The 16,410-nt window shown below is 43.2% G+C and overlaps 1 protein-coding gene across 2 annotated transcripts in view; it reads right to left on the reverse strand.

Annotated features, from left to right (window-relative positions):
- Positions 1–16,410, reverse strand: part of MEGF10 (multiple EGF like domains 10) — a 163,242-nt gene that overhangs the window by 31,262 nt on the left and 115,570 nt on the right. For both annotated transcript variants that reach the window (XM_045075557.1, XM_045075559.1), the window contains exons 9-13: positions 15,915–16,127; positions 8,522–8,696; positions 7,177–7,297; positions 6,279–6,442; positions 4,087–4,189 (exon numbers count right to left, since the gene is read on the reverse strand). In XM_045075557.1, coding sequence (XP_044931492.1) covers positions 4,087–4,189; positions 6,279–6,442; positions 7,177–7,297; positions 8,522–8,696; positions 15,915–16,127 — 776 coding nt within the window. The remainder of the gene's footprint in view (positions 1–4,086; positions 4,190–6,278; positions 6,443–7,176; positions 7,298–8,521; positions 8,697–15,914; positions 16,128–16,410) is intronic.

The following is a 16,410-nucleotide window of genomic DNA, read 5'->3' on the forward strand; positions in this document are numbered from 1 at the left end:
CTGAATTTGCCAGGGGGTTCAAAATGCCTTCTCTTCATTGTAATGATGGAGAACTTAGTACTGGTCATTTTATTTGAGTAGTCCAAGCATGCTAAGGAAGTCACAAAATCTGGTTTACTCTTAGTGTGATGCAGTTTTAACATTTAGCAACTGAGAGCCACATGGAAACATGGGGAGGTGGAATCTCACACTGTGAGGTCAGAGTTATCTTAACTTTTGCAGGTCAAGGAGAAACTGGAGGGCAGAAGAGTCCTTGTGTCTATGGGTAACTTCTATTGACAGGAAATAAAGTCCATTACCCCAGCCTTGGTGTTCTTACCCAGGTAGCTCTCAGACACAGGAAATCAAGCACATGACAGTTCATCTCAGTTTACTCCTGTCAGAAGCCAAAGCAGCTCTCAACAAATTCCAAAGGACTGAGAGACACTGACAAAGAGGTCCCTGATGACATTTTCTGTTCAAGAATCTGAAGACATGTATTGCCAAGTTAGCAGTAATCCCCATATTGATCTATAGACTCATTCCTCATTAAATCCACCTTGCTTCTTCACAGGAATTGATATGTTCACCCTAAAATTCATATAGAAATTCAAGGGACCCGGGATGGCCCAGACAATCTTGAAAAAGAAGACCAAATTGAAGGACTCACACTCCCCATATTTCAAAACTTTCTATAAAGCTATAGTAATCAAAACAGCATGATACTGGCATAAGGATACGTATCAGAGGAGCAGAAGTGAGAGTCCAGACATAAACGCACTCACACATGTGGTCAGTTGATTTTTTGCAAGGGTATCAAGACCAATAGAGGTGATGGGCAGGGAGGCGGATGAATGATCTCAGGACATAATGCTGGAACAAATGGTAATCAGCATGTGGAAGAATGAAGTCGGACACTTATCTCACACCATATATAAAACCAAACTCAAAATGGATCAAAGACCTAAATGTAAAATCTAAAACTATAAAATGCTTAGAAGAATGAATACACAGATATAAATCTTTGTGACCTTGGACTAGCCAATGGTTTCTTAGATTTGACACCAAAAACATTAGCAGCAAAAGAAAAAAACAGATAAACTGAACTCCATCAAAATAAAAACTTATTCTGTGGAAACAGACTCATGAAGAGGGTGAAAAAATTAATATACAGAATGGGAGAGAATATTTGCAAATCATAGATCTGATAAGGAACATACATATAAAATACATAAAGAAATACTCCAAGTCAATTATAAAAATACAGTGACCCAATTAAAAAATGAGCAAAGTGTCTGAGTAGATAGCAGAAATACAGATGGCTGGAAAAAGATATACAGATGGCTGAACTAAATACAGTAGACGTTCAACATCATCCTTTATTAGGGGAATGCAAATCAAAAACTCAATGCAATAACATTTCACACCACTTGAATGGCCAGAATAAAAAAGACAGATAATAAAAATTTGGGGTGAGGAGACAGAAACCTCACACATTACTGGTGGGAGTGGAAAACAGTACAACTGTTTGGGGGAACAGTGTAGCAATTCTTTAAAAGGTTAAACTTGGAGTTATCACACAACCCAGCAATTGCACCCCTAGTTTATATTCCAAACTTACACATCCACACAAAACTTTGTACGTGAATGTCCTTAACAGGATTTTTCAAAATAGCCATTAAGTGGAAACAACCTAAATGCTTATTAACTGATGAACGTGCAAATAAAATGTGGTCTACCTATACCATGGAATATTAGTCAGCAGTCAAAAGGAATAGAGCACTGATAAATGCTCCAGTAGGAATGAACTTTGAAAACAAGCCAAGAGAAGGAAGCCAGTAGCCAAAGACCACATATTGCATGAATCTATACAGTATCAGAACAGGCAAATCTATAGAGACAGAAAGTAAATTAATGGTTGCTTAGGTTGGGGCAGGGGAGTATGCCTAGTGGTGAGTTGGGCGTAAATGGAGAATAACTGCTAATAAGTACAACTGGAATTTATTTATGAGGTGGTGAAAGTCTTCTAAAAATGATAGTGATGATGGTTGTACAATTCTTTGACTATACTCAAAACCACCGGATTATACAAATAGGTGGATTCTATAGTATATCTTCCTCTCTCTCTCTCTGCCCCTGCCTCTCTGTCTCTTTATATATAAATGCATATTTATAAACATATTCATATATACTCTCTCTCTCCCTAGGTATGTATAGACACATATAAACATACACATATACACATGTGCACATATATGAAGAGGTTGCAGTTTATCAGCACTTATCACCACAGTCCTCTCATATAATTCTCAGAAGTCCTCATTCATGCTCAGAATTAATCTCAGCCTAACTGTCCTTTCCCTCCGCACATTTTGGAAGAAGTCTGCACACAGTCTGTACAGTCATGACAGGAGCTGGAGATGCAGTGGGAGGGCATTAGTGCAAATCCTGTCTCTCCCATTTACTGACCCTGGGGCCTTGATCGACACTCAACTTCTCTGTGCCTCAGTTTGTTCATCTGCAAAAAGGACAGAATGATATTTTCTATCTCACAGAGTTGTTGCAAGCCTGCCGTAACCCTTCAATAAACACTACTTATTTTTATTTCTCTGTTCTTATTTTCATGCTTTTTTGCTAAGAGGTAAGATCACCCTGACTCCATAATTTCCTAAATGTCCCATTTCTGGCATTGGAGGCATAAGATTCTCCTCTGAAAGACCTATCTTCTCAAAACATGAACCATCACTACAGAGGACACTTGGCTTGTTACTACCAGTTTCTCTTTTAGAAGACATGTCAAAATAAAAACAAACAAAAAAAAGCAAAAACAAACAAAAAAAGAAGGTAAGTCAAAAAACCATTTTAGAAGATAGGGAAGCACCATCAGTATGGAAATAGTTGTTTCCTACAAATCTCCCTCTTTCTTCTGAATATAGATACACATATATTTAGATATAAGTACAACAAATACAAATACACAACCAAACATACACATACACAAATGACTAAGAATGAGAATCTTAAAAGGGAGTTTGGGTTCATTTAACCACCTATAACACGCACCCAAGCTTCACAGTACTTGACTCTCAATTGGTGTATCAGCAGCCAACATTTTCTTTTACTTTCAGAAGAAATCGCTCATAAATAGACCCAGTCTACTCATCCCCAAGTTCAATAACTTTCTTGGTGCATTTCCATTTGTGATTTTTCTTTTTTTTTATTTTTAAAGATTTTATTTATTTATTTGACAGGCAGAGACCACAAGTAGGCTGAGAGGCAGCCAGAGAGAGAGAAGGAAGAAGCAGGCTCCCTGCTGAGCAGAGAGCCCGATGCGGGGCTCGATCCCAGGACCCTGGGATCATGACCTGAGCCGAAGGCAGAGGCTTTAACCCACTGAGCCACCCAGGCGCCCCATCCATTTGTAATTTTTCTAAATAAGCATTTAAAATTCCATTCATTTTGTAAGGTTTTGTTTTTATTTTTTAAAATAGGCTTGACTTCATGAAAAAAACAAAAAAGCAGGACCCCAATTTGCCTGAGCATTCAGTGCCCTCTCCTGAGTCTGTTTATCATGAGCAAAAACAGGGTTCATTTTCTAGTCTGATAAACTTCCTAGCTGGAAACGTGAAGCCCTATAAATAAGGAGAAACCTCCACCTTGTGGCTACAAAACTGATATTCGATCATACTATGAATTTTTATGACTTAAGTATTATTATAAGAAAAAGAAAGTTTTAAAACTTTCATGTCTAGCAATGAATATTTTAAGATGGCATATTAACCATATTAATATTAATACTGAATATTTTTGCCTCACCAAGATGAACTTAGTTATGTTCTTATGGTTTCTTTCCATCATACTTTCCTCAGTGCTCCAAAATGTCACAGAAACCTTGCTAGGCCCTTCAAGCCATTCACACATCCCCAGTTACTGAATTAGGTCTCATGCTGATATCTCTTGGGTAAAAATGTGACCGTTTTCACCGGAGGTTTTATCATTTCTTCTTCCCTGAAAAGGTGACCTGGGTGTGCTTCTCCAAAGCAGCAAGGAACAGCACTTGGTATAAGGTGGTACGTTTCCCATTTCAAGCAGTGGTCCCTGGCTCACCTGACCATCCGGGGAGGCAGCGGCAGTGGCCCGTCGTGGAGTGACAGCCATCTGCATGGCTACAGTCACAGCGCTCTGCACAGTTGAGCCCATACGTGCCATCCTGTGTGGAAGACAGCGACAAGGTCATGGAAACCCACAGTGAGATGATGGGGACCTCAGTCAGCCACCTCAGATCCAGGACCCTCCTCTCCCAAGCACCTCTCAGCGACAACATTATAATCCCCTCTTGCCATCTCTGTCTTTCCCCAAATGCAGGCAATGGTGCTTTAAAACAATTCAGACTGTTATTGATGTCTAAGGTAACAGTTGGTCCTATGAATGGTGAAGCCAACTGATATGCACACATGCAAATATATGTAAACATGCTCATTAATTAAGAGAATCTTTTGTGTCTTATCATAAGTCACCGCTTATAACGAAATAGTCTTTTGCTCCTGAAGACTTTTATAACATGTTCCTTGTAGGGCACGCTACTCATTAAGCTCTAAAATTAAAAGAAAATCATAGCACTAATTGAAGTTCATGTCTGCAAACTTCCAATGCGATACAAAGAACCATTAGGAGAAGTGAAAATCTTCTGTTGCTTTCCCCAGTCAATACCCTCCCTTCCATGAGGAAGTGTCAAGGACGTGAGTATTCTGATTCGAGATCCCAAGGAAGACTGGAGTACTTGCTGGCACGCACTCCTCCCTGGTCTGTTCCCAGGCCTGAATGTTTTCAGGTGCCCATCCGTTTCGGTCCAGCAGAGACGACACCCTTCACACATGTAATCGTTTAGTTTGTGGGAAAGGAATGGAAAGCTCTGCACTTAGCAACACTGCCCTTTCATGCCAGGTCCTGACAAGCTGAGGGAGGACACTATAAACCTGCAGGCGGTACATAGAAACCCAGGGCAATGATGCTGAAAACCAGCATAAAACAGGTGGTGGGTATCTGAGAGCACCATCATTTCACTACAATTTACTACAACTAAAAAAACTTAAAAATAAAAAAAATTAGGCTCCACTAATGTTTGCTGGGGCTTTGCCACCATATGAGCCACTTAAACCAGCAGCAGACTTCAATGAATTTTCTAAAGCATCTTACACACACACACACACACACACACACACACAGGGCAAGACTGTGCCAGGTGCTTCGGTTTACCTACCATCAGATTGTGAGTGAAAGGTGCTCTTCAAGCCTGTCACAGAGCATTGATAATTTGTTCACTGGTGGATGAGAGGCAGCAAAGCTAACTGAACTCTTTCCCTGGGGTTTGGAGGGCACATGAGAGCCCAGGGGGGCGATCCTCTCTAGTTGGGAAGTGGGTTGTACTTGATGAAGTGGAAGCCCAGGGGAAAACTGCTCCCACCACAAGGGGCTCAGTTCTGAGGGTCACGGTGTCATCTCGCCATCTCTCCTGGGGGCGAGAATGCACATCGCTGAGCTAACGCTTAATGCCTTAGGAGGAAAGAAGTGAGATAGGAAGAAAGAGTCATGGAAAAGAGGGCAAGAAACAGGCCGCGGGCTTCAGAGGAAGAAAGGGAAATCAGCACATTACCACAGAACATGTGTCCCACTTGCAGCCTCTGTCTGCCTGCAGCGGGACAGGGTATGAGATTTACAGTGACGACTGCCTCCAGAGTAGGTCAGGGGAGTGGAGCCAGCATAGAACGAGGGAAATCTTTGGAGATTCTTGTGACTTGAGGTGCACTTGTGTTTAACAGACGGCTGTTTCTAAACCTCTCACCACCACAATAAGCATTTCTGAGACACTGGTCACCACCCCCTTTCAATCCTCTGCCACTTTCCCGCCCTGAGACGGAAGGATTTCCATGATAATGGAGATACAATATTTGGAAAGTTGACAGACTTGGAAAGGCAGACGGCTGGGTGGTTGACTGGCTGCCACGGAGACATGGGGCTATAGGAACGGCGGTGGGGGCGGTGGGGGGGGAGTGGGGAACCAGGCAGGGATGAAGGGAAAGAAGGGAGGGCTTCTCCCGGAGCTACCTAACCAATTTCCTTGCCTATCTCTCCTCTGATCTTATGTCCGATTTGACTTCAAAGACGTCAGTTCTTCTGAGGGTTTTGTTGGGTTCACACATGCATGCCTGACACTGGGGACATTGCAGCAGTGAGCAAACATTCTGCCCTCAGCAACCCCCCCCCATGCCTTCCCAGCTGGGGCGCTGGCTCTGTCATACCTGGCAGGGGAGCTCACACTTCTCCCCACGCCAACCAGGTGCACACGTGCAGGTCCCATCTTGGGTGTTGCAGGCTCCCCCGTTGAGGCACTGGCAGGTCAGGTTACAGCTAAAGCCCCAAGTGCCGCTGGGACAGCTGATGGAGCAGTGCACACCGTGCCAGCCTGCAGCAACAAGAACGCCAGAGTGTGGAGGAAACAATGGTGCACATCAGGGCCCCCAGGCCCAGCACAGAGAGCAGGGGCGCTGCCGAGAGGCGCCTCCATCAGCAATGACCCAAGTACCCAGAATCCATCTGTGCTATATATATGATTGGTCAAAGATGCCAGGAGCAAGAGGCACCGCTGGGCTACTGGGATAAGACAGGGAGCAGGGGCACCTCTAAGGTGTGGCGACAAGCCATGCAGAATGCTGAGTGTTGCTCTGCTCAGGAAAGTGAAATATCTATATGGGAGGCTAAAGGAAGGCATGTGTTTGAAAGAGCAACCCTACCTTTAAAGCAAACCCAGTGGACCATGGACATGAATTTCCAGGACCCTGCCTGTTGCAGCAACTAGAGATAGATACATTTTGCTCTTTGCCTAAAATTGGCGCTTGGCTGCATTTCTTGGTGCGACTCCAGGCCAATTTCGGGACATGGCTGTATGTCTGCTTGCTCACTTTAACCCAAAGCCCACAGACTCCCAGACTTTGGGAGCTGGCAGCAACTTCGGAGATCCTACATGAGTCCCTTTCCTTGGCTCACAAATGTAGGAGAACCCACCCTGGATGAGGGGCTGGCTGATTAGACGCTGAACATTGGCACCGATGGAGCTAGAACCCTAGAGGAGGTTTCTTCCCTGTGACTTTAGAAGGTAACAGAATGAAGAGCAGAGAAAAGACTCATTCACCCACTTACCTGCCTTGCAAGTACAAGACCCATCTACAGGTGAGCAGAAAGCATCGTTCTTACAGCCACAGAGAGAGGAACAGTTTATTCCATAGGTTCCCAGTGGGCATGCGATAGAGCAGTCAATGCCCTAGACAGGCACAGAGAGGAAAAGGCATGCAATTTTACTGCATGAAATAAGGCCAACACAAACAAACAAAAATACATCTTGGCACTGCTAATTATATTCCCTGTCTAATTTTAACACTTGTATTTTATTTTATTGTTAAATGTCCCCAGCATACAAATTTTAAAGATTCAAGGGCAATGCTAGCTGGCCTGTTTAGGATTCAATATTAAATGGGACTCAAAAAAGCCTGCTGCTTTCATGAGCTTCTCCTCCTAGCAAATACAAAAAACCCTTGTCCCTGCTCAGACAAGCAGATACAGAACAATAAACTATCAATTACAGCCAATAAATAAATAAGCATAAATATAAACTATAGATTAAATTGCAATGCTTCCTAGCCTTCTTTGAATAATATGTAAAATGATTAGTGGGTGAGGCAAAGCAACAAAACACATACCACCTACAGCATGATTCAATTTATTATCTAACAATAAGCCTAAAACATAGAAGTAGATTATCAAGGATGGCTGGAGGTCATCTTCTTTAAAAACAGAAGAGACTTGGGGTGCTGGGGTGGCTCAGTCGGTTAAGCATCTGCCTTCAGCTCAGGTCATGATCCCAGAGTCCTGGGATCAACCCTGCCTTGGGATCCCTGCTCAGCGGGGAGTCTGCTTTTCTCTCTGCCCCTCCCCCCTGCTCATGCTCTCTCTCTTTCTCCCTCTCAAATAAATAGGTAAAATCTTTAAAAATAAATAAAAAGAAAAACAGAAGAGACTTAACACAGGCTAAATGAAGGGCTCCACCGAAGAATAGTGATACAGGTTAGAAAAACCTGTAAAAGATCCCCTCAACTCTAAGTCTTTATTACCTACTCACCCCCACATTTCACACTCTGGAATAATTATCAACATCTTCATTGGTTAATCCTGTCTTCTTTCAAAGGAGAGAAAATAATCAAGACTAACCCATTTTCCTTTATTTTTTTCCCCCCCATTTCCCTTTAAAACAAAAATTCCTAACCTGTAGTTCAGGAATCCCAGAAACTAAGGGAAAATTCTGCCCGGTGGGCGCACAGGCAATAAGGTATTTCCTTATGTTTCTTATTAGCGCTTTTCATTCTCTTTCTAGGTAATGATGTGACAGATCTTAGTACATTCCCTGTACTTGAGGAAAGGTCCTATATGGTACACGGTGTCAAAACGCTCCTCATCATACCCCGCGTCGCCTTCCTCCAGAGCCACTCACTTTGAATCCTGGGGCACAGGTGCACTTCCCGGTCACACTGTCACAGTCAGCCCCGTTTTGGCAGTTGCAGATCTGCTGGCAAGCTTCCCCGAAGAATCCAGGAGAACACGTCTCATTGCAGTAGAGTCCTGACCAGCCCGGCTTGCAGGCACACTCTCCAGACATGGGGTGACAGCTGAGAGACACGGATGAAAGGAGAAAGTCACTCCCGGGTGAACATGACACCCAGGGCCCATGCAAATGTTGCTTCAGCCATGAGCAATGAATGGGTGGGTAATTCCATGCACAATAATTTAAACTTCGTTCCCAGGCTTGCTATGATTTAATTAATTGGCTGAAACCCGACTGGTACCACAGAAATGCGGCGTGAAATCGGCATCATGCTCTAACCGGAAGACTATTACAATGGCTTCCTTTTGTCTGAAACTCATGATGATCTTTATAAGTTGAAAGCACTAATTCAGCCATAGGTCCCCTAGATGAGAGGGTTTAAAGAACGACGCTGTCCAGTGCACGACACCAAAGTGGTGAACCGGGGTTTTATGTCCAAGGAACTCCAAAAGCAGCGGACCTTCCTTGCCTGTTTCTGTTCTCCATACCTGCTGGCAGAGCAGCTGTCTCTACCTGAGGCAGCTGCCGCAGGGACTGGCCAGGCGGCCAGCTGTCACTCTGGAGCAAACGGATACATCAGCTGTGCTGGGAGGCACGCATTAGTGAGGCTGACACAATAGGACACTCTGTGGCACGCAAAACACATGTGCTTCTCACCACAGGAATATCTTAGCAATCAAACTGGCTCTGTTCACAATCGGAAGGCTGTGGAAGACCGTCTCTTCCACCCCTGGTGGAGATAAACCCTTCCTGGTAACTACAGCCCACAGCAGAATCCACTGCCTCATCCGGAACTTTGGTAAGGGACTCTCATCCAGAGACAATCCATGGATTTTCGGTCTTAGAGAGAATGATTTGGGGGAGAGGAGGAGGCGGAGATGGCACAACAGCTCTCCCACTGCCTGGGTACCTCAGTGAAAGCACACAGCCCCTGAGGCCTGAAGTCCTAGTCCGTCAAGGGCCGGTCTCTGCCACACCCCTGTGGGGAGGATGGCTTGTTCCTCTGCTGCAACTAAGCGCCCACAGGCAAAAGACAAGGCATCCAGCACAAGCGTTATTCAGGGAACACGCTGTGAAGAAATACCCAAGTGCCACTCCATATTTAACATGGTTTCTTGGGTATAGAAGATTTGGATTTGAGGGACACCTGGGTGGCTCAGTTGGTGAAGTGTCTGCCATCAGCTCAGGTCATGATCCCAGGGTCCTGGAATCGAGCCTAATGTTGGGCTTTCTGCTCAGCAGGGAGTCTGCTTCTCTCTCTCTCTCTCTCCCTCTGCCCTTTCCCTGCTCAAGCTCTCTCTTTCAGGCTCTCTCAAATAAATAAATAAAATCCTAAAAAAAGAAAAAAGGTTTTAATTTGAAAGGCAAGGGTTTGTCTTGGATCTCCTTAGACCTAATCAGATCTACTCGTGTGCTCCCAATCCTTGAGCAAACACTGGGCGCCTTCATCTCAAACTTAGGCCTGTCAAATATCGCGTCTTAGTTCTTCTGGTCCTTTGTTCCTCCGTGTTTACTCTCAGTCACCACACTGGAGCAGTGGTACCACCAACCACTCAGCTGTTTAAACCAGAAACCTCAGTTATTCCTGGGAACTCCTCCCTCATTTCCCATCCTCTTTATCCCTAGGACCTAAGAGCTGGCCTCCACCCCCATGTCTCCGTCCACACCATCACTACACTACCCGACACTGAGGCTGGGAAACCAGGCTGGCCTTCTGTCTTGCAGCCTCTGCTCTCACTCAAGCCCTGTCACCTAAAAAGTAGATGCTCTCCTATCATTCTCATTAAATATCTTCAAAAAATCCCCACTGCACTGGGAATAAAATCTGTGCTGTCTAACACAGCTATAGTGACTGTGTTCTTTGTTGTCTAAACCAGGACATTTTAAAGAGTGAAGAGGGAGTTTTTAGGACTACAGCCCCTAATCCAAAGAGTCCCTGTGACCCTAGACATCAAGTTGCCCTAAATGCAGCCCACAGGCCATTGTTACCTGACCACTGCCTGCTTCCCAACCTGTCCTCTAGTCATTAATCTCTCTTTATTACCATGCTCAACAGCAATGGATTTCTTTTACTTGGGAAAAGAACTGAGTTTTGCCAATATAAGGGTATCACGTGGGCTATCCCATACATCTAGAAGACTGCTTCCCCATTCTTCACCTGGGCATCTCCATTTTACCCATGTCTTCCTTCCATTCTAGACCTCGAGTTCTGTGAAGGCAAGAATTTGGCATGTGACCTGACCTGTCCCCAGCCTGCAGTGGGCACACAGCAAACACTGAATGCGTGACGGAAAACGGCAGTTGAGGTACAGAAGGTTCGGACTCTGAAGTCTTGCTTTCCCACATGGATCTGCTTACCTCCCTGAGTCACCCAGCCACTCTGAATGATAATCGGTACATCTGCATAGAAAGGCAAGATTCGCCCTAGAATGTTTTTAAAATGTCAGAGTTGTGGCCAAAGGGGAACCACTCTGAATTACAAGGCATACTCTCTGACGTGACTCTTCTGGTGCTACCATAAGTCAACACACGTGCAAGCAGCAAGCGTTGACCGAGCCCTGAGTATGTGTCAATGTCATGCTCAGGAATCCGTGTGCACATTATTTCATTTAATTCTCACAACACATTCCAGTTGTTGGGTATCATCCCACTTTATAAATCAGGCAAGAGCGACCTAGAAAGAGTAATTTATTCAAAGCCCAGCACAGGTAGTAACGGAATCAAACCCAGACCTAGATTTATTGATTTGTTTTTACACCAAAGAGAAAGGAGGCTCTGTCGCAGCCTGCTAGGAAGGCTAGATATGAAAAAGAATGGCGAAAATGTAGGACTTAGCACTGAGCAATGGGTCAGCAGGACCAATAAAAGCCTGTATTGTGAAAAAGCAGAGACAAATCTAAATTTATTTCAGGAAGGTCCTACATTTGAGAAAGGGAAAAGAAATTTTTTTAAAGAATTTATTTATTTATTTGACAGAGAGTGAGATCACAAGTAGGCAGAGAGGCAGGCAGAGAAAAAGGAGAGAAGCAGGCTCCACACTGAGCAGGGAGCTGGATGTGAGGGCTCAATCCTAGGAGACCCTGAGATAATGACTGGAGCCGAAGGCAGAGGCTTAACCTACTGAGCCACCCAGGTGCCCTGGGAAATGAAATTTTTTTTTAAAGATTTTTATTTATTTATTTGACAGACAGAGATCAAATGTAGGCAGAAGGCAGGCAGAGAGAAAGGGGGAAGAAGGCTCCCCGCTGAGCAGAGAGGCCGATGTGGGGCTCGATCCCAGGACCCCGAGATCATGACCTGAGCCGAAGGCAGAGGCTTAACCTACTGAGCCACCCAGGTGCCCTGGGAAATGAAATTTTTTTTTAAAGATTTTTATTTATTTATTTGACAGACAGAGATCAAAAGTAGGCAGAAGGCAGGCAGAGAGAAAGGGGGAAGAAGGCTCCCCGCTGAGCAGAGAGGCCGATGTGGGGCTCGATCCCAGGACCCCGAGATCATGACCTGAGCCGAAGGCAGAGGCTTAAACCACTGAGCCACCCAGGCGCCCCCGGGAAATGAAATATTTTAAGCGTGGATTGGTTAAAGTAGTTTGCCTTACTTTGACATATATTAAAAAAAAAAAAAAAAAGGACATCTTTTAGTAGAAAATATTACTTTACATTAAAAAGGAGAAAATCCTATTCCCGGTGTAGACACAAATGTTAAATAAAACAGACAATCCAGAGATAGGGGAATTGACTAAGCTACAGGCAGACACAGAGATTGATATTCAACACCCCCCAGTGAGGATTAGTGCAGCACACTGGCTCTCTGATTGATTGGCACTGAAATTAGTATTCTGCAATTTGTAATTAGATATAGGAAGCCAGAGCACTTTGGAAGCATTTGATGGGTTCTCTTGCAGGCAGCTTAATTGGTAATGAGATTTACGTGTTGATGTTAGAGGCGGATTGGAGGTTGAAGGGTAACACACTCCTACTCATTTTCTTTCTAAAGAACAGATTGCTCTATGTATATGAAAATAGGATTATATACACATAGGAATACCTATCACTTTGTACACATATACAACTAGATATAAACATTCAGGTCAGCTTTTCAGTTTAAGAGTTAAATTATTACATGAGTCTAATACAGTATTGGCTAAAATAGAACGAGTCATCAAACTTCCTTTTGTTCATTTCCTTAGGTGTTATTAATGCTCAAATGTAATGACAATTATGTGGCATTTGCAAATAGGCACATCCTGATTGCCCACAGCTATTAAATGTCCTTATTAACAAGAGCTACTGTACATCTCCCATGTGGAATCTTAATAAATCTCCGATTTTATTTTGCTGTTCAAAACCATTTCCATTCTAAGAGTTAGTTTTTGGCTGAAAAGTACAGGTCACAGTGAAAGTCTTTAGGGTCAATAGTAATACTATGATAAAAAACACGAGGGTCACTTATAATTATACTTAAATTCATTTCAACCTTAGGATAGATTGTAAAAGCAAAAATGGCTCCAAATTCTTGGCAACTCCTCCTATCAGAAGGTGGAGTGTTTTGAAACCATAGCTCGTTGTGTGATCTGTTTCGTCCCCAGGGATGATAGCAAACACAACATAGCCAAAGGCTTGAAACGTGTTTGCATGTTGACATTTTGCTCTGTCTCTTGCTGCTTTTGAGAGCCAGTCATCCTGAAAAGAAGCCCAGGCTAACTAACATGCTAGCTGCTAAAGACATGTGGCTCAGGTGCCCATCACAACCGGCCAGATGCTGGACAAGTGAGAGGAATTCTAGAACCCCTCTACCTCTAGCTGGTCCACCAGCTGAATACAGGGAGGAAAGCAGAAGAACCACCAAGCTGAGCCTAGCTCTAACAGTCAAGCAAAAAAACAACTGCTAATAAATAATCAACTTATACCACTGTCTGCGGTGTTTGTTTTGTTTTGTTTTAATGCAGCAAAAGCTAACAGATACAAACCACTAACCCAGATATGTGGTTGCATTATCTGTCGATATGTACATGCATGTAACTGAATATTTACCTAAAGACAATATAAACTAATAGTCTGCATTGTGTAAGTTATCTCAGTCATTAAAATGAAAAGTTTTATGGTAAATACACATCACGAATTACATAATAGCAAGCTCCACTTGCTTGATTAAATGGTGAAATGAACTAGCTGGATTTCCAATTAATACAAAGATTCGGGGCACCTGGGTGGGTTGGTGGGTTAAGGTTCTGCCTTTGGCTTGGGTCATGATCTCAGGGTCCTGCTCAGCAGGGAGCCTGCTTCTCTCACTCTTTCTCTGCCTGCCTCTCTGCCTACTTGTGATCTCTGTCTCTATCAAATAAATAGATAAAATCTTCAAGAAAAATACAAAGGTTCTATGCCTTTTGTTTCAAACGAATCTTGTGTTTCTAGGAATTTCACATTTAAGTTTAGGGTACTTTAAGGTACAAGAACCAAGGTGATGGCTTCAATTATGAATTCAATAAGACAGAGTCATTTCATCAATACTGAACTATTTTTAAGAGAAATCTGCAAAAGCTAATTTTTATTTTTTGATTTTTAAATTTTATTTATTTATTTACAAAAGCTACTTTTTAAAACTAGCTTTCAGGCAAGCACTTCCTAGGTTAATTGTTTTTAATCTGATTATTTGTTATACATTATTGGACAGATTTTAGTTTTCCTTTGATCCATGTGATTGCCAAATAATTTCCCATACTTCTTTGGTAAAGCATACATGCTTAGGTTCATGTGACCTAAGTCAAATATATCAGGGTATTGATGTCAGCCAAGTGACTATCCACTGGGACCTTGCCACTATGGTACCCAATTCTAACAAAACCTACATTCTCTCTGTGTCCCCAATGCTTCTCATAACACAGCTCCCTTCTGTAGGTTTATTAATCTGCTTGATGTCAGGATTGTACAATGAAACAGCACTTTGATATTAAGAAGTTCTTAGCTGTCACTACACGAGGCTTACCTTTTGCTGAGACAAGCCTTAAACACTGCAGGAAAGGTAGCCAAACTCATGACTTCTCCCTAATCCTGCCAGCTCCTTAAACACTTGAGAGTTAAAAAACAAACACAGTCCTGCAGAGATGATTCATTTTCACTCCCCAAATGTTTACTTAACCTTGTCACATAAAGAGTGGTAATATGTTCCAATGAAGAAAACCAAAGTTGATTAAAGCAGCTTGCAAAGTTGCTTGAGATACATTAAGAATGCACTTCTTTGATATGTCCCAGTAAAAGGTATTCCAAGCATGCACACATGGGCTCACACACATGTATCCATGCACGCGTGCATGCACACACACACACACACACACAAAACCTCTCAAAGTACAAAGTCCTTTTTTTTTTTTTTTTTTTTGTTCCTAGCAATGGTTTAAAGAAGAGACCAACCACAGGCTTCTGTTTACATTTAACTTTTGTGCATTTGAGAATTGACAGGGCCACAAGTTTACCTTTTAGAAGCATAAATGAAGTAAGAGCTGTGCTGAATGCAATTAAGTAATTCTTGTAACATTTGAACTGCTATACAATGCACCACATTTTTGTCAGACCCAACTTTTCCAGCAGTCTGCAAATGAAGCCCAGAATTCTAAGTGATATGTATCTGGTCCTTGGGGGATGGAGAGGAAGAAAGGGGGTGGAAAGGTATTTTCAGGGGCAGACAAGGTACAGTAGGGTGGGTGGGAACTATGGTTTCCTGTTCTTAAATTCTTCAAGAGATTTTTTGAGCTAAAAGACCCCTGTGAGTTTTATGTCAGAGTAATCAATTCTGAAAACATATTTCACATATGACAGCCACATGTGAAACACTTCTATAAAACTTCCACTGGTATACTTCCTCACTACACAGATGTGCTCTCAAGTCAAAGATGCTGCAGCAAGAATCATTTTCTGTGATATTTTCACATATGAAATTGGCTTAACTCATGTCTCTCATTGCATCTTTGCTTCTAAGGGAATGCCACAGAATCTGTCTCTTAGGGCAATGTTCTACTAACCCCAGCAAATTTAATTTTTGGCAATGGCCATTCATCGAGACTAGAACTTAATATCCACCCATGACCAGTTTTAATGTTTCTAACTTGGACCATCACCCACTAAAAAAAGAAGTTGTCCATGTACTTGGTGGTTCCTCTGAAGGATGACCCAGGGGCAAGAAGGTCTCAGGGTGGGCATCTCTCTGGCAATCCATCCTTCCAAAGAGTGGACACTGACATTCAAATGTTAATAGGGCACATCCTTCCAAGGTAGCTGACCCTCACCTGTGAGTGTGGTCCAAGTGGCAGGGACACCGCTTGTCACATTTGATGCCGTAGAGCCCTTCGGGACATAGGCGTGCCTCACAGCGCTCACCAGCAAAGCCTGCTTCGCAGAGGCACGAGCCACTCACGTGATAGCATTTCCCTCCATTGACACACTGGCAGGTCTCAGCACAGCGAACTCCGTATGTGCCAACGGGACACTCGTCCTGGCACCTACCAAGCAGGCGGGTGGGAGCAGAAGACAGATTATGTAATGCCATGTACAAACACACAGTTGATTCCAACAGGCTTCATAAAGTAGAAAGTGAAGGTGCTTTTTGCATTTGTTGTGTTTTTTAGTGATGGCCCCATTATAGGTATAAAAGCAGGAAGCTGTATTACTCTGGCTACAGGTAGTAGTAATAGCCACATGACCTATTCAAAGGAATAAAACAAAACAAAACAAAACAAAAACAAAAACAAAGTAAAATCATGAACTTGGCATAGGAATCCTGTT

This window comes from Mustela putorius, unplaced genomic scaffold, assembly GCF_011764305.1.
Source record: "Mustela putorius furo isolate JIRA1106 unplaced genomic scaffold, ASM1176430v1.1 tig00000145_pilon_pilon_pilon, whole genome shotgun sequence".
Lineage (NCBI taxonomy): Eukaryota > Metazoa > Chordata > Mammalia > Carnivora > Mustelidae > Mustela > Mustela putorius.